This window comes from Lissotriton vulgaris, chromosome 9 (assembly GCF_964263255.1).
Source record: "Lissotriton vulgaris chromosome 9, aLisVul1.2, whole genome shotgun sequence".
Lineage (NCBI taxonomy): Eukaryota > Metazoa > Chordata > Amphibia > Caudata > Salamandridae > Lissotriton > Lissotriton vulgaris.
In genome coordinates, this window is record NC_141697.1 from 1104104891 (window position 1) to 1104126358 (window position 21468).

A 21468-nucleotide genomic window follows, 5' to 3' on the forward strand; every position below is an offset into this window, starting at 1 on the left:
CCGACCTAAACAAAAAAATATTTTCTGAAAAAGAGTCTCCTTCTAAGACTAAAAAAGGAGCTCTTCTGTCAGCAAAGAGTTGAGGCACTCAATAGGTCATCAGATCTACACCCTTAACATTCATTCTATCTTACACTCATCCATCCATTAATGGACCAATTTGACTCACTCTTGTTCTTCCACAATAAAACACAGACTCAAAAATAAATTAAAAACATAAAGGTAGAAAAAAGAAAAATGTTGCCACCGAAACATGGCACTCAGATGTGCAATAAAAATAGAATTAAACATAGTAGGAGGCTGCTTTGCAATGGTATTGTACAGCATATCGTTATTTTAAAGTTCCAAAACAGTGGCCATATTCAGAAACATGTTGGCCACCTTGTAGTAATAAAACAATACCATTCCAAAATGGTCCTCAGTAAGCATCACACCGTCGGGTGTCCCTTGGAATAGTTTTGTGATACTGTATCATTGCTGTACCAATGCAAGATGGCTGAAATAATGCTTCTAAGCACGGAGGTCATCTTGGACAAATTAAACAATGATACACTAAGAACAATACCATTCCAACATATATATAGGCATAAGCAGTATAATACCAATCAACCTTTAAAGGTCTACTGGACTTAAATGCCTTTCACAATAAATAAGCCAGACCTAATGCCTTTGTCATAACCTTTAATCATAACCAGATCAGAAACGCTCTGGCCTTACTCATTGGCTTGTCACCATAACCAAATCAGGCCTACTTTATTAGTGTCAGGTGGTGCCATACATTTTTTTTTTGTGTCTTCTCATAAAATCAACCTAGATTTGCCAGAAGGGACAAGCAACATCACATTCCTAGCCTAATATGGTAATCTGTGAGATTCCATGCTACAAAATTCCTCACAGTGCACACAAATGCCTATTGGCTTTAAATTAAGCTTTCCACAATACATTGGTCAGGCACATTGTCTTTATCATATATTTTTATAGCAAACATATCACGATTATGACCTTGATCATTGGCTTATACCCATAATCAAGTCAGTTCTGCTGTATTAAACATAAGTTTTCCCACAAGGCATAAATTGCAATACATGCTATCTTTTTCAGTGGAAGTGCACAACTTCTGCCCAAATGCTCTACTCCAGGGAAACCACATTTGGGGTGGAGCTAAAGCGCTCTCTTAAGTGTGCCTTTAAAGGGCTTTTTCTGTTGATCACATGTCAGATGACATCTGTGCTGTCAAAACAGACCTAAAAAGTCAGACCCTGCAAGCCCAGGCCGTGTTCAGAAAGCAACAGATGGAACAGCATCCTGTGGGCAGCTCATTGCATTTGTGTGTGGGGTCAGCAGGAGGGACCTCAGAGGGTTCTGGATGCTTCAAAGGTACTTTCCTCCTATTTGTTTGTTTTGCTCCCCTTGCATTCTGGGGATTGACAGGATTCTATAGAACTGATAAACGTCCATCTGTCTCCTTTGTGAAGTAAACCAGGAAGTAGAAGAAATAGATATTTTATGCTAATTAAAAGGGTTGTACAAGTTTTTCCTCTCAAGTTACCGTTTTCTAAGATTCCGTTCGTGAGCAGAGATATTCAGAGCCTTATATGTGTTATTGAAGATCAGAGGATGGGGACGGATCTTTGGTTTTCTTAAGGCATTTCAACTGTTAGCTGTTCTTAGATTTGATTAATACAGTTAGGGCGTTTACCTTGGTAAGTCTTCCTTCAAAGAAATGTAATTGTTGTACAAAAAAGATTAATCGTGGCGAATATATTTGTGGTAAAAATGGACAAATATTACTTTGAAAAGAAGAAAACATTTATTTGTTTTAAGGTTTAGAAGTGTTTACATGAACTGTATGTAAAATCCCAAAACACATCGCTTGACGAAATCATCTACAATTCAAGCTACATGGTTCATTAATAGATGACTTTCAAAATGGTCTCAAATAAAACATTTTTACATGTTAATTACTCTGGAAAGCTTTTGAACTCTGTTTAATAATAGATCGCCTTTTTTAATGGTTTCTTGGTACTGCCAGTTCTTACTGTCAGGTCTGTCAAGAAAAAAACAAAAGGTTAAAAGTTGTAACACTAAAAACAAATGTACTGAAAGAAACAGCAGCACTTGAAACTTCAACAGTAATCATGTTCACACAACAGCACGAATTTCAGTGATCAGAGAAGGGACAAAGAACATGCTATAAACAGTTGAAAACAATGCTGTTTAGCAGGTAGCTGGGGAGAGGATGTGGCCTACAGGCTAGGGCAGTGGATGTCAAATCTGGGGAATCAGGTTCCAGTCTCGGCAATGAAGCTCAACATCCTATGATTCTGGGCAAATCACATGATCTCTCTGTGCCTATCAAAATTGAATGGTTCCTTGTGTAATGTAACAGGTGCTCATGTAAAGTGCTCTGATACCGGATAACTTTAGGTGAAGTTCACGCAATATAAAACCCCGAAAAAAAAGGTACCTGAAGCAAAATCAATATGCATATCCAAAACACACAGTAAACCCTTTCCTGCTGGAAAGGACTTAATTAAAATGGCTCACTGGAAGAACCTGTAGTGATGCTACAGCAGGATGTCTAAATATGCTCACACCAAATTCCACTTATGACTATTCTAATGGAGCCACAATACGGGTTTCAGCAGAGAAAAGGCACCGCAGACCAGTGTTTGAATCTCTTATTAATTATGGACAAATATACTAGAGCGAAGGGTGGGAAAATCTAGCTTGCATTCATGGATCTTTTAGCAGCATTTAACTGTGTGTCCCACTCCAAGCTCTGGTATATAATGGAAGAGATGGAGTTCGAATCAGCTATAGTTGATTCTATTTGCCAATTATACACTGATGCTTCTGCATTCATCTGCTAAGGAAAAAACAGGGAATGCACCCGCCTCTTCAAGATCTCGAGGAGGGTAAGTCAGAGCTGCATTCTCGCCCCATTCCTTTTTTCTATTTACACGAATGGCGTTGAAAAACGATCGCGGGCGCAACCCCGGATGTTCCGGTGTCCAATTCCCAACAGCGACCTATTCTGGCCTATGCTGACGACGTCGTACTGATCGCCAGAACGGGGTTAGGCAGCCAATCTCTTATATCAGCCTACGCGGCTTTCATGGACTCATTGGACCTGCAAGTCAAACAAAATCATTTGTAATTATAGCTGGGGCAAGTACACAAGATAAAACCCTGCACCTCCATATGGATTCGGGAAAAATTGAGGTGATGGACTCCTTCTCTTACCTGGGGGTACTCTTTGATAAAAAACCAAACATGGTCACAGCTGATTGAGGGAAGAGTTTTGAGAATATAGAGGAGCCTAACAGTGATAAACTCCTTTTCCAATAGGTTGGGCACAAAGCCATTAGTTCCCATTAAACAGATCTATCGTGCTAAAACAAAGTCTGCTGCAATGTACGGGGCAGGTGTTTGGGGTATGGCACCGAATGACTCACTTCAAACAACTGAGAATAGTTTCTTTAAGACCCTGGTGCCTCACCTGCAATCTCACTCGAATTACATATTACACATAGAACTGGACCTACCTTACATCACAGACCCAATCCGACTAGCCCCAATCCTACTGTGGCTCTCCATTTGTACAGGGAAACGGTGACCCTAACCCAAAATATAATTTGAGATTGCCTAAAACTGGAGAACTACAGCAGGATCAGATGGCTGAACTATGTAGAACGGGAGCCGACTGCCATGGGACGAAAAAAACTATTTAAGGACCCAACTGCTTGTACAAAGATGTCAAGGCAGAGCCTGGTTGACATATTTATGCAGACTGGCCAATATATCCGTAGGGAGAGGAATTATAATAAACAGTTGGTCCTTGCCTTTCAATTAACTCAACCCATGTTAGAGCGACGGTAGTCTTACATAGCGGATATCCCAACAATACAGCCCAAATTAATTTTATTTTGATTCCGCTTGAACTTGATCCCAATGATGTTAATGGTGCTTCTCGTAATGTTCCTGTCATCATTTTAATATTAGATCAATTGTATTTTAACTTCTATTTTAAGTGGTTGTATGTGCATACGTATTTGGAATTTTCATAATTAACTTTTTACTCGGGCTTTCTTTTAACCAACATGAATTGGGTTTATACTTTAACTGCGGCAGTTTTCTGTTTTTATGTACTTTTATGATCTTAACTTGAAAGATCGAATAACATTTCTAAAGTAAAGACTATAATCACCCATATTTGTAAAAAAAAAAAAAAAAAAAATAATAATTTTTTTACCAAAGAAGATATATATGAAAAAAAAAGTTTTCTAAATCGTCGATTGTCATTATAACTATAGTAAACCTTCATGCTTGGTCTTCCTTCAGCAAAAAAGTACATTTCAATTGTTCTGTGCACACATCCAAATAGACGTGACCACACTTAATATCGGTCATAGATACTCACTTAGACAGTTAGCACAAAAAAGATTTTTTTAGAAGTTTGTGACGGACAGAAAAGAGAAATAATTTTAAGCATACAATACCTGTTCGTTTCTACGATCTCATTTACTTTGTCTATTTTACAGTGCAACCTTCCAGCTGCAATGAACCTTGAAAGCTCTCTGATTTGGAAAGAAAGAGAAATGGAATGCATTTTAAAATGGGGCTGTAACTTGAAATCATGTCTACATGTTACTATAATTATAGATCTCATATACTATTTTTCTTAATTTCGTTATATTACTCATTCTTTGACAGTTACTCAAATAGCATAAACAAATAATTAATCTAGCAATTCAATTATTCAATTTGAAACCGTTTTCTTTGTTACTGTAATTATCGGTAAAATAATCTTCATTGCAGTCCGATTAATTTACTGATAACCAACAACTGCAGCTGAGATACAAGAATAAACAAATTGTACAGTAACTAAGGGAGTCCGTTTCATTCACGTATTCAACAATATGCCAATGCATCTCATGCTTTTACATCACCTCTCTCTACTCTTCATAGAAATTTTGATAAAGCCAATCAGAAAAGACTGCTTATTTTTGTCTCATTCTTATGATTTCTTTGCCCTCATGTCATTGTAACAGGGCGTATTTGATTGTGTGCCAGACTTCTACTTCTTTTATCTCAGAAATGTTTCTGTATGGTCATATTTATTTAATTTGGTCACAATCTTTCAGGCTTCTCAAAATGTAGGCTGAGTGAAGGGAGAGGCCTAAAATTTGTTTTATAAATGTTTTCTCTCTCACACTTGCCTTCCTTCACCCCAAGGCAGTTTGGGGACTTAAATCTATAATGGTGATGAACTGCATTAAGCTTATGTTAAGGCATTGAGTTGGTCGGGGGTGGGGGGGAAGATGGGGTGAAACAGGCTGGGCAGGGTTGGCTAGGCAGTTCTCTCTGACTGCAAACTTGAAGAAAAGGACAGTGGACCACCCAAGATGACATGGGTGGTACACAATCTAGGATTGTGCAGAGTAGGCACAGAAGCTGTATTAGGAGAAATGTTCAAACAAAAAAAGCACCATTCGTGAGTCATATCAATGGAAAGAGGCCAACACAAGCGGCGGGGGCAAGATGGCCGCTAGTGGATTGTAGGAGGCAGTCGCACTTACTCCTCTCCCGGGCGGGACCCTGATGGCTGAGACCTGCGGGCATGCTGTGGAGCTCTGAACCTCAGTCCACGGTGGAACCAGATGCACGACTAAACCGCAGGTTTTACTCAATTTTCCTGCTTTTCCTGAGAGCCTGGTGGAAGGATATCTATTGTGGAGCGGTTTGCTTCTCAGCGGCAAGAGAAATGGCTCAACGCTTAAGAGACGAGAAAGAGAAGCTACTACCTGCAGTAACTAACTTCCAAAAGCCGATGGGGCAGCGCGACACCCCAGCAAGCAATGTGAGGAAATCTAATAATGCAACACGAGTTGGTACTAATGCCACAACCGCTAAAACACAAGCTAAAAAACTGGAAAAAGTAAGGGGATTGGAGCGGAGGACCGCGGGGAATAACGGTGACAGCACTGAAGTGATACTAAGGCAGCCTACCGTAACAGAAGCATTCGCTGGGAAATCTTCGACACCCGGGTCTGATCTGAGTTACTTACCGCTGCCGGCGAACGCTGAGCTGGAGGAAAACGCCCTTGAGGACGCTAGCGTCAGTGTTACCGCTGTAACCAGGCAACCACAACAGACGAAGGCAGACGCGGGAGATGCGTCTCTCACCGAAAAAGCTCCGGTAGAGGCTCAAACGGCTCAATCGGATGGCAAACAAAAGGTGAGCGCTGGAGATGCAGACGGGGGGGAGAGACTGTGCCACACTGATGTCACCCGCTGCAAATCAGAATACTAACAATACCACCAATAGGAACACCGACATGCTGGATGCATTGCTACAGGTTGAGGCTAGCCTTAGCAGTAAAAGGGTGGAAGGAGCAGAGGGCGGAACGAAGTGGGGCAGCTTGGTCAGCCTAGATTCACTAAAAGAATAGGATGTGAATAAAGGGGCCAGAGGCAGTGGTTCTCCAGAACTGGATAAGTTTTATTCAGTCAATGAGGAGTCGGATTCCCCTTCCTCAGAGGGGACAGGAAGCATATCAGGGGATGTATCGGACTCGGGCCTCAGCTCTACAGACTCGGGGGGGGGGGGGGGGAAAGCACGCAAAAGAGAAGAAGGAAGCCAGGGCGAGATCAGGAAAGAGGTGGTTCCCCAGACAGCATGAACAGAAAGCTGATGTGGGACTACACTGCCACTACTAGCGTGTATCAAGAAACTAACACCTCGGGAGTGGCAGCAGTTACAGGGAGCAGCACTAGATCCTCCCCGCAACATGCCACACTTGACTTGATGTTCAACACACTGAAACAGATGCAGGGGGAAGCCAGAGCAGAGAGTCGGAAGGCTAGGCATGCAACGAAAAAAATTCAAGGCTCCTTAAGGAAGATGAATAGAAAGTTCGATGAAATGGAGGACAGACTGAACCAGGTGGAGGAAAGAACTGGCAGACTAGAAGATGATGCAGCAGATTGGCAAACTTTTAAAGTGGATCAAGAGAAAGTGGTGGAAGACATCCATTGGAAGTTGGAGGACTTTGAAAACCGCCAGAGGCGGAATACCATTAGACTTCTTGGTTTGGTAGAAGGAATTGAAGGGCAAGACCCTAGGGGGTACGTTATCAAACTGTTGAAGGCTGCCTTCCCGGAGACACATTGGCATTGGGAGACTGAGGTCCAGAGGGCCCACCGCTTTCCACTTACTCTTAAGAAACGCAGGGATGGCAGTCAAGATAATTTACCCAGGGCCATGTTGGTATTTTTAGGAAACTTTCTGGCAAGGCAACAGATAATGGAGTTAGCTAGGCCAAATTCGAAGATAACAGCCGAAGGAGTTACCTTCTTCGCGAGACCTGACTTCTGCCACACTACAGTGGAGAGGAGGTGGAGGCTTAGGCAGCTAATTGATCCCTTTAAGGCTCTGGGTTCAGAAGCCTACCTACTGTACCCAGCAAGGCTTAAGGTTATAACGAAGGGGCACACCAGGATGTTCTTTTCAGAAGTAAAGGCGAACCAATTCTTAGAGGAACTTACAGATAGTGGAAGGGGACAAGGTAGTAGAGGTAAAAAACCATCTCAGGTACCTTAGGGCAACACAACAAAGAATTGACCCAACCGGGAGAGGGTAGCGACACTACAATCCAGTACAGCCACACGTAGGTCATGCCTGACCTACTTGCCTGTAAAAGGGGGGGGGGGTTCTAAAGGGGAAGGGAGGCCAGTGGGGTTGGTGGGTGGGGCATGGGGGGCACTGGAGGGCACATTACAGCACAAAGACACTCAGACACAGAGAAATAATCATTTTGATATGACTATGATATACAGGAAGATAGGAGAGAAGTTGAAAAGGAAAAGAAATCTACTATGGCTGTAAGAATAGCCTCGATAAATATTTGTGGCCTGAATGACGGAGCAAAGAGGATGAAAGTGGCTGCCATGCTGAAACTGCTTAAGTTAGACATAATTTGCCTCCAGGAAACACATGTGGAAGGTAATAATAGCCAAATATTAAATCAGTTAGGTTTTGAGGTACTTGCATACACGAAACAAGGCACCAAAACAAGGGGTGTAGCTATATTAGCAAAAAGAGGGGGGGTTAGAGTTCTGAAGAAAAAGGAGGACCAATGGTGACGCTGGGTGATGGTGGAAGGGGAAACAGAGGCAGGAAGATGCACAATTGTTTCGGTGTACGCCTCCACAGACGATGAACCTGAACTGTTCCAGTTTTTAAACACAGAGCTGGCGATTTGGCCTGAACCAGTAATCTGCTGTGGGGACTTCAATATAAATGGAATGGAGGGTACAGGTCTTACGGGTACGAGCCCTTACAGGGGGAGGAAAAAGAAGACCTCTCAGGCTATTGTAAATCTAGCAAGGAATAATGCACTGGTAGATCTATGGGCTCAGAAGAATCCATCTGGTACAGGGAGCACATACTACTCAGCTCCCCACAGGAAGGTGGCCAGATTAGATAATTTTTTTGTGTCCAGCTCTTTAGTAGGTGACAGCCAATTAGAAAGAGCTCCAAGATTAGTTTCAGATCATAACCCACTCATTCTATCACTACCATATAAGAATAAAAGTAGGAAAAAAACCACATGGACTTTTGAGAGGGGGCTTCTTAGAGAGGATGGCTATCTTGCACATGTGAAAACGTGGATCACTGAATTCTGGAATATTAATAGGGGAACAGCTGGGCTACACATTGTATAGAGATAGGCAGGAAAAAATTAAGACACAGGAAAAGATTAAAGAATTGTCAGATTTAGAAGAATTACTTATTGAGGCGATAGTGATGCAAGACTCACTAGAAGAAATTATATTAAAGACGGAAGTAGTCAAGTCAGAAGCAATCAAAAACATTGCGAGGAAGGCCTCCAGTAAGTTCCTTGCCAATAAAGAGAAATGTTATGAGTACAGCGAAAGGGTAGGACATCTGCTTGCAATTAGAGCAAGGCAAAGCTCGCCATGGGCGAGATAAAAGAAATTAAAAATGGGTCAGGGGTGATCACAAATAAGGCTGAAGAGATCAGAGAGACCTTTAGGGATTTTTATGAGGCTTTATATGATCAGGGCCCCCCAACATCAGACGCTGATATCCTGAATTATCTTGCAGAGACTCCACATGTGGGATTAACAGAAGAGGGGAAGGAGGAGCTAGACCAACCATTAAATTTGATAGAAATACAGGAAGCCATACAGAAACTCCCATCAGGTAAAGCCACTGGGCCGGACCAGATTCCGGCCGAATTCTACAAGACTTTTTGGGGGGTGATAGGGGAAGATATGCATAGGACTCTCGGGCTGGCACAGCAGGGCTTATCAGTCCCCCCCTCTTGGACAGGGGCAGATATTATAGTTATACTAAAAAAGGATAAGCCTCCAATAGAACCTGGGTCTTATAGACCAATCACGCTTATGAACGCGGACGCCAAAATCTTTTCCAAATCCTTGGCACAGAGATTGAGTAGGGTTATTGAGAGTTTGGTGATCGATACACAGCATGGGTTTATACCAGGAAAGGGGACTACCCAACATACACGTCAAATGATCACTATATTCGATGCAGTGGGAGTTGCAGGGGACCCTGTCGCGGCAATTTTTCTGGATGCAGAGAAGGCCTTCGACAGGGTCTCCTGGAACTATCTGTGGAAGGTGATGGCTTGGGCTGGGATTGGCCTGGGGTTTATTAAAGCAATTCAGGCTTTGTATATGGGACCAACGGCAAGGATAAGGATTAATAAAGATTATACCGAAATGGTAGGGATAAGACGAGGTACACGCCAGGGGTGCCCCGCCTCACCTCTATTATTTGCTCTATATTTAGAGCCTATTCTACGGAGGTTTACTAGCAATAACAATATAGTCCCGATCACACTACACAATAGGGAATATAAAGTGTTTGCTTATGCAGACGATGTGGCAATCATTACATCAGATCCAGGGAAGGCCATAACGGAAATTGAGGAGGAGGCTGTAAAATTTGGTAGAATTTCGGCGTATTCAATCAATAAAGGGAAGACTCAAATTTTACAAAATAATAACACGGTATATCAGGACACTAGGATAGTAGCTGAGGCAATTTATTTAGGGATTAAAATCACTACGGACTTGGATAAATTGGTTGAGTTGAATATGGTGCCCTTAATAACAAAGGTGAAGAAAAACACCGAAAGATTGCATAACCTACACTTGACATTAATGGGTAGAATAAATGCTATAAAAATGATTACCTTCCCTAAATTTCTTTATATGTTTAGGGCCATCCCGCTTTTTTTCGAACACAGTTGGTTCACCAAAGTGGAAGGAGTGCTAAACAGATTTATTTGGGCGCATGGGAAAACGAGGAGAGCTTATAGGCACATCACACTACCGAGAGAGAAGGGGGGATGGGGGGCTCCAGATCTCAGATTATATTATTGGGCAGCAGCTTTGCAGTACTTTCAGTGGATGATAGGCGGAGGGCGCCAAGAACAAGACCCGGGGGATGGAGGAATCAATCTCAAAAATGTATATACTGCACTAATGGGAGGGGATGCCCAGAATGCCTTCTTAAATACCGCTGATTTTACCTACTTTAGGCACACGAGATTCAAGACTCTGAAAGCAGCGTATAAGGTCTGGAAAGCAGTATCTAAAACACTAGGATTGGGGAGATTTAATAGATATACTCGACTTTATACAAATTCTTCACTGCCGGGGGACATATTCAGGGACTCAGTTATGAGGGAATGGGAGGAAAAGGAGGCATCCGTTTGTTTCAGGAGCTACAAACAAAGTATAAGCTAGATGGAAGGAGCTTTATTAAGTATCTACAACTCAGAAGCTATTTTATGAATAAAAAGGGGGGCACACTGGGGTTTGGGGAATGCAAAATAATGGAATATGTACAGCGTGGCCATTACTGTACGATCCGACAGCTGTATGCTGAGCTGTATATATTGAAAGAAGATGACAGGGGAAAGTATGCTGTAAAATGGGGGGAGAAAATAGGCTCGTCACAGGAGAACTTTCAGGATTCACCGGATCTAGGCCGCACGGTCTTATGCTCGGCCACCCTCCAGTCACAACATCACAAAACGCTGTTTTCACTTTACCATACCCCTGCTAGAATAGCACAATGGGGGGGGGGGGCACGTCGGGAATTACCTGCCCGAGATGCGATTCGACTAATGCGGGTCTAGTCCATATGTTTGCTGAATGCCCACAATTATACTCCTTAATAGCGGCAATAAAGTCTTTTTTAGGAGGTACACTAGGAATCCAAGTACTATTGGTTCCAAAACTGATAATTCTCGGGCTGATAATAGAGGAAGACGGACATTACATAGAATTTTTGTTTGTTGCTATGGCAGTATTGCGAATCTGTATTGCTAAATCATGGCGGGATAGAGCTCCGCCAACCTTTCAAACTTGGTTAGCAAGGTTACTCTCCACATATAACTTGGAAAGCGCAATATATGGTAGGAAGGGGCGGAGAGCAAGAACATTAGGCTGCAAGATATGGCAACCTATAGAATTATGGAAAACTAGAATGGGGAGGGTGTAAAACCTAAGATAGGATATTTGGTTCTGATTTCCCCTTCTCATAAGATTTCATTTACCTCATTCCTTTTCTTCCCGTTTTCTCTCCTTCCCTGATTTAATTTGTAAAATGCAACTTGAAACCCCTTTTTTTCTCTTATCTCTTTGTTGTTTATGTATATGTTGGGTTTACGGATTTTCAGAAGTAATAGGATATGTAAGTCAGCTGTAAACAAATGTGCTGTAAATATTTCTTTTTCTTTGTTGATAAATGTTGGTATTGCAAATGCTACTTACCAGTATGCATCTGTTCTTGGCATGTAGGGCTGCTGACATTCATATCTGTGCATAGATCGCCACCTAGTGTTGGGTCCGGATGATTGCACATTGTTGTCCTGGAAGAGTCTTCGAAGTATCACGAGATAGGTGGCTCCTCCCCTGGACTACAGTGCGCATGGGCATCGCCTCCATCCCCAGATTGTTTTTAGCCATTGGCAGAGATGGAGTGAAGAATGTGAGTGATGACCATGCTATGAGCATATGTATATATATGAATGAATACTGCAGCTGCTACAGGCGCCGGGGAGGAGGGTGGGCGATATGAATGTCAGCAGCCCTACATGCCAAGAACAGATGCATACTGGTAAGTAGCATTTGCAGTTCGAGGCATGTGGGCTGCTGAATTCATATCTGTGCATAGAATACATAGCAGTCCCTCCATTATCGGCGACTGCCCGTGCCAGCTGCAGCAGTCTGAAAAAGTGTTTTTAGAACAGCCTGACCAACAGCTGCCTGCTGTTTGGAATGAACGTCTACACAGTAGTGCTTAGTGAAAGTATGTGTGGTAGACCATGTGGCTGTTCTATGGCTTTCCTAGGTAACATTCCCTTAGAAGATATCTGTAGAGGCCCCCAACTTCCTGGTGGAGTGGGCCCTCGGTGGGATAGTGAGGGTGCGCTTAGCTTTAGCGTAACAGATCTGAATGCACTTTACTATCCACCTAGCAATCCCTGCTTTTGAGATAGCGTTTCCCTTGTGGTGTGTGGCAAAAGCAACAAAAAGCTGCTTGGTTTTGCGAAAATCTTTTGTCCTGTCTACATAATACATCAAGGCCCTCTTAACATCAAGGGTGTGGAGCATGCGCTCCGCCAGTGTCTCTGGGTTTTGGAAAAACACCGGCAATTCAATTGTCTGGTTTAAGTGGAATTGGGATACCACTTTGGGTAGGAATTTAGGGTTAGTGCGGAGCACCACCCTGTTAGCATGTACCTGGAAGTAAGGTTCTTGGATGGTGAGCGCCTGCAGCTCGCTAACCCTCCGTAGCGATGTAATTGCTACTAAGAACGCAACCTTCCAAGTCAGAAACTGAAGCTCACAAGAGTGCAGTGGCTCAAAGGGAGGACCCATCAGCCTCGTAAGAACCACATTGAGGTTCCATTCTGGAGCTGGTGGGGTCCTTGGTGGAATGACCCTTTTGAGTCCTTCCAGAAAGGCCTTGATAGCAGGGACCTTAAAGAGTGACAGGTGCTGCCTATTCTGGAGGTATGCTGCCATAGCAGACAGGTGAATGCGGATGGAAGAGTATGCCAGATTGCATTGGTACAGGTGGAACAGGTAACAAATGATGTTTTGAATGGAAGCATCTAGCGGGTCAATATCGTGGTTAACACAGTAGATGACAAACCTCTTCCATTTAGCCGCATAACAAGCTCTAGTAGTGGGCTTCCTTGCCTCCCGAATGATGTTCATGCAATCGGGAGGTAGATTGAGGTAGCCAAACTCTAGGACTTCAGGAGCCAGATCGCCAGGTTGAGCTGTTGCGGATCTGGGTGCTGAATGTCGCCATGGCTCTGCGTCAGAAGGCTGGGAGTGAGATGAAGCCTTTGATGCGGTACCACGGAGAGTTCCAGAAACGTGGTGTACCACGGTTGGCGAGCCCACGTTGGAGCAACCAGGATGAGAGTCATCGAGTGCTGCCTGAGCTTGCGTGCCACCAGCGGTATCAGAGGTGCTGGGGGAAAAGCGTACGCAAATTTGCCTGACCAGTTCATCCACATCGCATTGCCCTGTGATTGCGGGTGTGGGAACCTGGCGGCGAAGCTTTGGCATTTTGCGTTCTCCTTTGTGGCGAACAGGTCTATCTCTGGATGACCCCACCGTTGGAAGTACGGTTGGAGTACTGATGGATGTATCTCCCACTCGTGCATCTGATGGCTGTGCCTGCTGAGCAGATCCGCCATTTGATTGTCCTTGCCCGGGAGATGCTCTGCCATGAGGAAGATGTTCCTCTGAATGGCCCACTTCCACATGCTCTGAGCCAGATGAGACAGCTGTGGAGAGTGCGTGCCTCCCTGCTTCTGGATGTAGTACATGGCCGTCATGTTGTCCGTCCGGATCAACACGACTTTGTTGCACAGATGTACTTTGAACGCCTTCAAGGCCATGAAGATTGCCATCAGTTCCAACACATTGATGTGCATCTTCCTTTGCTGTAGTGTCCATAGTCCCTGCACAGTGTAATGGAGTACATGCGCTCCCCATCCCTGGAGAGAGGCGTCCGTCGTCAGGATAATCTGTGGGACAGGCTCTTGGAATGGTCGGCCCTTGCAAAGGTTGTGTGGACTCCACCAATGCAGAGAGTTGTATGCTCGATCGCTCACCAACACTAGGTCTGTCAGTTGCCCATGAGCCTGAGTCCACTGACGTGCAAGGCACTCCTGAAGCGGACGCATATGCAGTCTCGCGTGCGGGACAATGGAGATGCAGGAGGCCATCATGCCTATCAACTGCATGAACACCTTCGCTGGAAGCGAGTGTTGGGGTCTGAAACGTTGGATCAGCGCCTGGATACTGGAGATTCTCACTGAATTTGGCTGCGCGGTGGCTGCCAGAGTGTTGATTGTCGCGCCCAGGTACTGTCGCACGTGGGCGGGCTGGAGATGGGACTTTGGGTAGTTCAGAGAGAATCCCAGATCGTGCAGGAGATGAATGGTGCGTGACACGTGGTCGACGCACTGCTGTTCTGTCCTTGCTTGAATGAGCCAGTCGTCCAGGTAGGGAAAGACGTGGACGTGCTGGCGACGGAGATGCGCTGCCACAGTCGCTAGGCACTTGGTAAACACTCTCGGTGCCGAGGTGACCCCGAACGGCAGAACCTTGAACTGGTAATGCTGGTCTAAGATCGTGAATCTGAGATACTTCCTGTGGGAAGGATGCAGGGGGATATGAAAATAGGCATCTTTCAGATCCAGCGTAGCCAGGAAGTCCCCCTGTTGAAGCAGGGGAAGCACCTGCTGCAACGTGAGCATATGGAAGTGCTCCGAGAGGATGTACCAGTTCAGGGGCCTGAGGTCCAGGATCGGCCTGAGGGATCCGTCCTTCTTGGGAATCAGAAAATACAGGGAGTAAACCCCTGTTCCCCGCTCTTGCAATGGAACGAGCTCTATCGCCCCTTTTTGCAGCATGACTAGAACTTCTTGCTGCAACAAGGTCAAGTGCTCGCCTGACATAGGACGGCTCCTTGGGGGTATGTCCGGTGGAATGGACGTAAGCTCTAGACAGTACCCGTACTGGATAATAGACCTCACTCACCTGTCCGTGGTGATGGACTTCCACGCCGGCAGGAACTGCTGGAGTCTCCCCCCGACCGGTGTTGCATGGTCGGGGGGCAGTGACAAGACGTCACTGTTTGTTGGTGGTGGTGGACCTGGAGCTATTGTTTCCACGTCCCCTGCCCTTGACATTATTGCCTCTGTAACCACCTCGACCCTTAATGTTATACGAGGCTTGGGTGTTACTCTTGTAATATTGGGTTGACTGGGATGCCTGTCCCCTTGAGGTGCCTCTGGAGTTTGAGCGGCGAAAGGAACCACTCCGAAACTGCTGACTTTGTAAAGCCCCCATAGACTTAGCAGTTTCCGTATCTTTTTTCATTTTCTCCAGTGTGGCATCCACCTCAGGGCCAAACAGGTGGTCAGGATTCACTGTTTGATTGAGGATCGTAGTTTGGATGTCGGGTTTGAACCCCGAAATTCTAAGCCAGGCATGGCGTCGAAGCAGCACACTGGTATTGATAGCCCTGGAGGCTGTGTCTGCCACATCCAGTGCACATTTGATGGATGCATTCGTAATGAGTTTACCTTCCTGAATCAGCATCTCTCCTGCCTCCTTGTATTGGTCAGGCAAGTGTTGCAGTATGGCCTCTAATGTGTCATAATGGGCCCTATCATAACGTGCAAGTAAGGCTTGGGTGTTAGATATTCTCCAGATATTAGCTGCCTGTGCAGCAATTCGTTTGCCTGAGGCCTCAAAGATCTTGGACTCTTTGTCTGGGGGAGGAGCGTCACCAGTAGTTTGAGAGTTCGCCCTCTTTCGAGCGTTGGAAACAACCAAGGAGTCCAAAGGCAAGTGTCCCTTGATATATGTAGGATCCGTGGGCGCTGCCTTATATTTCCTGTCGATGCGAGGGTTGACCACACGCGCTCGGCTGGGCTCCTTGAAAACCTCCGTTGCATGTTTAAGCACCCCCTTAAGCATCGGTAGCGTTTTGACAGACCTTTCGGCTACCGAGAAGGTGTCGAACAAGAAGTCCACATCCACGGGGTCCGAGTGCAGCTCGACGTCGTGGTTAGCAGCAGCTCTCTCTATCAGAGCATTGAAGGCCGCCGAGTCCTCGGTCGGGGACGTCTTGGCCGCGAAAAGTTGAGTGTCCTGACCCGACTGCGGGTCCTCCGTGTCGCCTCCGGCGGACCACGGTACGTGCTCCTCCTCCGGATCCGAGTACGCCGGATAGTTGTACTCGTCACCTTCCTCGTCCGCATCGGCTGCAGCGGAATGCGTCGGCGAGTGTCCTAGGGTTTGTGGGGACACAGGTTCCACCAAAGCCGAAGAGTCCTCGGAGTCCCTTTTGTTTTTGAGAGGGATCTTCAAGGGTTCCAACGCCGGCTCCGTCGTGATCTTCCGTTTGAGGAGCGACAGTTTTCCGGTGTTGGCGTCGATGATTACCTCACGACGTTCCTCTTCTGCAAGCAGCTGGAGACGAAGCTTCGACACCGCCAAGGCAGCCTTCGGCGTTAATGCCTCCCTCGAGGGTCCGCCCTGTTTCGGCGCGAAGGCCTTCGGCGCCGACTTGGGCGGTAGGGTGAAACGGATAGGCGTTTGCTCCCTCGCAGGCTTAGGCGTGAGCTTGGGCGTACTGGCGTCCTGAGCGGGAACCACACTGGCCTTTCGAATCCGCTGCAAGGATTCCGCTACCTTCTTTGTCCAGGCCGGAGAGGGCTGGACCGGTTCGAGCGACCCCTCATCGTCGAGAGCCTGTTCGCCGGCAGGCACCTTCTTCGGGGCCGACGCCCCATGCCTATGCGCGTCGTCGCCCTGACGCTTCTTTGGAGCAGTCTTCGGGTCCGCGACCCCTTTCGGCGCCGACGCAGCCGCGTCGGAGGACTTCGCCTTCGGCGCCGACCCCGAGGGCTTCGGGTCGGCCATTTTGGCGTGGCTCTTCAAGTCGGCCATTTTGGTTTTCTTGGAAGTCGACGCCTCCAGAACCTTCTTCACCAGCGCCACTTTCACTTTCGGTTCCGCATCCGAGGATGCGTGACCAGTTGGCTTCACTTTCGTTTTCTTCGACGTAAGTGATGGTTCATAAATGTCCGTGACCGGGCCCGGAGGCGGGGACGTAGGACTCATAGTTAGATCTTGGGTAAGGCCCGAAGGCGATCCCTCGACCTGGGTCGTATGAAGGGGAACAACCCCTGAGTCAGGTTGGGGATGCTCTTCCTCCGAGCTATCTCCCATCGTGGCAAAAGCCTGATCGTCGTCCCCTACCTCGTCGGTGACTTCGTCAAAGTTCTCCTCACCCGCGTCGTAGGTCTCTCCCTCGGATGCGGGATTAGAGTCCGAACCTTGCACGTCGTCTTCTCCCTCGACAGATTCTTGGAAAATGTCGTCTGGCGGGGGCGCCGTGGCCGATAACCTAGCCTGGAGCCTATTGGCCCGACGAATCTTTAAAGTCTTCTTGCTCCGGAATTTTGAACACGCCATGCAGGTGTCTTCGCGGTGATCCGGCGACAAGCAGGTATTGCACACCGGGTGCACGTCGAGGTGTGAATATTTAGAGTGACACAACGGGCACTTCTTAAACGGAGTTCGCTCCATAGCAAGAGTGTAGCATAGGCCCGACCGCGCCGAAAGCACGTGGAAGGGCAGCAAGAGATCGGAGCTGAGAGTCAGAAAGAAACCCGTACGCAACTATACCGACGCCCAGCCTAAAGACCTTTTGGTCTCGAGTAGAAGTTGAACAACTATCGGTTCCGACAGAGGGAACCGAAACACATCCGAACCCAATGGCGGAAAAAACAATCTGGGGATGGAGGCGATGCCCATGCGCACTGTAGTCCAGGGGAGGAGCCACCTATCTCGTGATACTTCGAAGACTCTTCCAGGACAACAATGTGCAATCATCCGGACCCAACACTAGGTGGCGATCTATGCACAGATATGAATTCAGCAGCCCACATGCCTCGAACATACAAAAAACTTTTAAATAAAATTAAAAAAAAAAAAAAAAAAAAAAATAGGGGAGGGGTAACATATAGCCAGCTCTTTTTACTCTTATTTAGTACACACCTTGTGCTTTCTCCTTCAGGGTTCTAGAAGACCACCCCCACAGAAGATCCAGTGGACCACTACCCCTTCTTCCTCCCTTTGTTTTGTTACCCTCCTTCCCTCTTTTGCTTTGACTAAGTTGGGCGAAGGAGGTAGGTGAGGGAAGTTGGGATTTAGCATCACTTCCATCCATTTCGTCCCTGCAGTATATCCGGGTGAGCCTTGACACCAATACAATGGCTTGCCCGACTTGTCACCCTGGGCATATATCCTTTGAGTGGACACTCTCCAACATTGTCTCACCTCGTCCAGAGAGACCTGGCAGAGCTTAGCCCCCATCATTTCCAATGAATGGGGTATGGCCTTCGATACAGGGCTCATTCCTATACCCGCTAGCACAGTGATCTGGGCTTCAAGCTCAGTAATGTGAGCCTGTTTCTGCCATTCCTCACTCCACACATATCCCGCTGCCCACAGGGTACCACGCGGCACCACGAAAATTTGATTTTCACTGAAGAAAGTCTATATTTCATGTGCTTTGAAATCTGCACATTTCTGGTCAGTAAAGTTCCATGCATCCCTACCGCAAAATTGGACAGGAAGATGCGTAAATAAACACCCCACTCTAGAAAAAGAAGAGCATAATCTGAAATGCCTCTAGGCAGTATATGAAGGGTGTGGACCTGCAGAAGGTCACAGGCAGGGAGCCAGAGAAAGTCAATACGTGATTCTACCCCATGCGCAGCCGACAAGTGAGTATATGAGCGAGGCACAGGGTTACGACAGTGCCAGGTATGTCAAAGCCCATAGAATCCGCCCACGAGACCAGGCTCGCCAAGCGCGCACGGTGTCTAGGCCACGGACTGCCACATATGTCCCAGTCAGGATCGAGAACCGTGTTGAAGTCCCCCCAACACACATCACTCCAGATTCAAGGGATGTAATGAGGGTATGAACCGCACGCAGTGTGGGTTGTAACAGCTGCTGGGGGAAACGGCATGATACAAAATTAGGATGTTTGCCTTCCAGTCGCACCTCTGCGTCCACATACCTCCCCTGAGGATTCCAATGTAGCTTCAATATTGTAAGGAGAAATGTCTTATAAAGGAGTATAGAACCCCTAGCATAACACGCGTGAAAACACGGTCATTTCCAAAAGAGCAACAGGTGCCCATAAGGTGAATTTCTTGGAGTAGCACTGAGTCCGGTTTGTATCGCTTGATGGGACGCAGGACAGCCGGTCTTCTGATAGTTTCAAAGATACCTTGTACATTCCACGTTAATACTTTAACCATGGGAAAACTATGAGTGTCTGTCCGTAGAACCCGGCACAAACTCAGGTTGGATTTAGAAATAGTGCTAAATAAGGTCTTTATACTGGATTGGTCCTGTATGCCCATTTAAGTTGCATTCCCTTCCAGTGATGCTGGTGCTTAGTGCGGTATCCTGTACTTGTTTCTAATCGTGCAGACGCTACAGCAATGCAATTAGTAAATATGTTTAAGTTGGTACGAAAAGATGCCCTGTGTAATTCTCCCACTCACCTTAGTTTGGCCTGACACTCTGACACTAAAGGAGGGGGAGAGGGTGTGTGTGTGTGTGTGTAGTTTGTTAGTTAGTTAGTTATATTTTGCCAGTACTCTACAGCTTGGCAGAAAGCTGCACGTATTCAGATAATGAGTTGCAGATACAACAGTTGTGGTAAGAGTTGTTGCCTGTGGGAGGGGGTTAAGGTTGGTAAAGTTGGGTCAAATAGTTGTTAGTTCGATATATGTCATCAACCATCGCGAGTTTTCGGTCAACTGTACTTTGCATTCCTAGATTTTATCCAATACGAATAATAATACTAATAATGTTAAAAGTGAAACAGTGTGCTCAGGCTGTAGTTAACATGGCATAGTGTCAGTGGGGCCCATGGCGGCGTGGGCCACCAGCACACGATATTGTTTTTTTTTTTATATTTGGCTTCAGAAATATCCTATGATGCTATATGTTCATGGCATTTTGCAGTGCCTCTGAGCATGCTGCTGGTGAACGAGTTAGGACTCCCTGAAGGTGCCATACGTGAAATAGGCACTTAGCCTATTGTCCTCAATGCCTGCCTCTGATGTAAGCCTCTTCAGATTTAAGGCCAATTTAGAGTTAGTGAGAAAGCGCTTTGCATCCTGCATTGCCTCCTCTCTGCTTGGCCCTTTCCAAACTGTGTTGTAGTGTGGCACATTGTTTGGTTTGAGCTAGAAGGCTACAGCTAGAAAACTGGAGGTGAGCGACAGAGTGACACATGATAGGAAACCACTAATTGGAAGAGGTGGTCTGCAGGCTTCACTTCCTTTTCACAGGTTCACACCCTACCATAGATTTTTGTAGGAAACAAGGATCACTGTGCCCTCCAAACCCTCCTTCCCTCTGCCAGCACTACTAACCAAAGCCTTCTGCAAATGTTATTTCTTTATTACATTGTGTTACAAAAGAAAAAAAACATTAAAGATGGTTTCCTAGAAGACAAAGGGCTTCTTACAAGACGGTCATTTATCTTCTAAGCTGTAAAACAGGTATCGCCCAATAAGCTCTCAGAATTGTACTAAAAACCTTCCCTCTTAGCCCTGGCAGTTTCCATGATCTTAACATAGCTCTGCAATAAACAGAATTTGCGGGAATATGGGATAGTTAGAAAAACTACAGCCGCTGGCACCCAGTGACAGTCTTGTTTGCAATCGGCGAGGAGAGGGATTAGAGGCGCACGTCGCCCTACTGAAGAGTGGGAAGAATTCCACCGGAGACGAAAAGGCACAAAGAACCTCCCTTGTGCATTGGGATCGTAATCTATAATGCTTCTTATGCCCCTCGAATTCCTGAGGCGCCTCCAATAGACTGATGTAAGACCGACTCGTCACTGTGGGAATCGCACCTGCCTGTACCAGACACATTTCGTTGAAACGAAGGGGAATCGGAAATTGCCCCTCTGTTTAAAATCGGTTTAGGACCTGAGAGTGCGCTGTCAATACCTGCAGATCCTGTATATTTTCATCCCTGGTGTAAATGACGAGCGACGGCCTGAATGGATTTCTAGCAGACTCTTTGTCGTCGGCCGAGATTGGTCACGTATATTTATCATACTTATTGTTGTCCTTCCCCCACCTGACGTGAGAGCCCTGATGAAGGTGCGCCCATTGATCTGGGCCTTGCACTGAAACGCGCGTCAGCGTTATTTGAACGTGGGAGTTTATGTTTATCTAACTGGAATCCCCTGGTCTTGTACCACGGAGATCACACAGTGTTTTTCCTCCCACTCCTTATATCATTCAGATGACTGTTTTTGAGAAA

At 46.1% G+C, this 21468-nt stretch overlaps 1 protein-coding gene across 1 annotated transcript in view; it reads right to left on the bottom strand.

Annotated features, from left to right (window-relative positions):
• Positions 1-1787: 1787 nt before the first annotated feature.
• PSMD6 (proteasome 26S subunit, non-ATPase 6) overlaps positions 1788-21468 on the bottom strand; it is a 90841-nt gene continuing 71160 nt past the window's right edge. Inside the window, exons 7-8 of the mRNA XM_086939085.1 lie at positions 4503-4580; positions 1788-2047 (exon numbers count right to left, since the gene is read on the bottom strand). Of these exons, the coding sequence (XP_086795211.1) occupies positions 1951-2047; positions 4503-4580 (175 nt within the window). The 3' untranslated portion in view covers positions 1788-1950. The remainder of the gene's footprint in view (positions 2048-4502; positions 4581-21468) is intronic.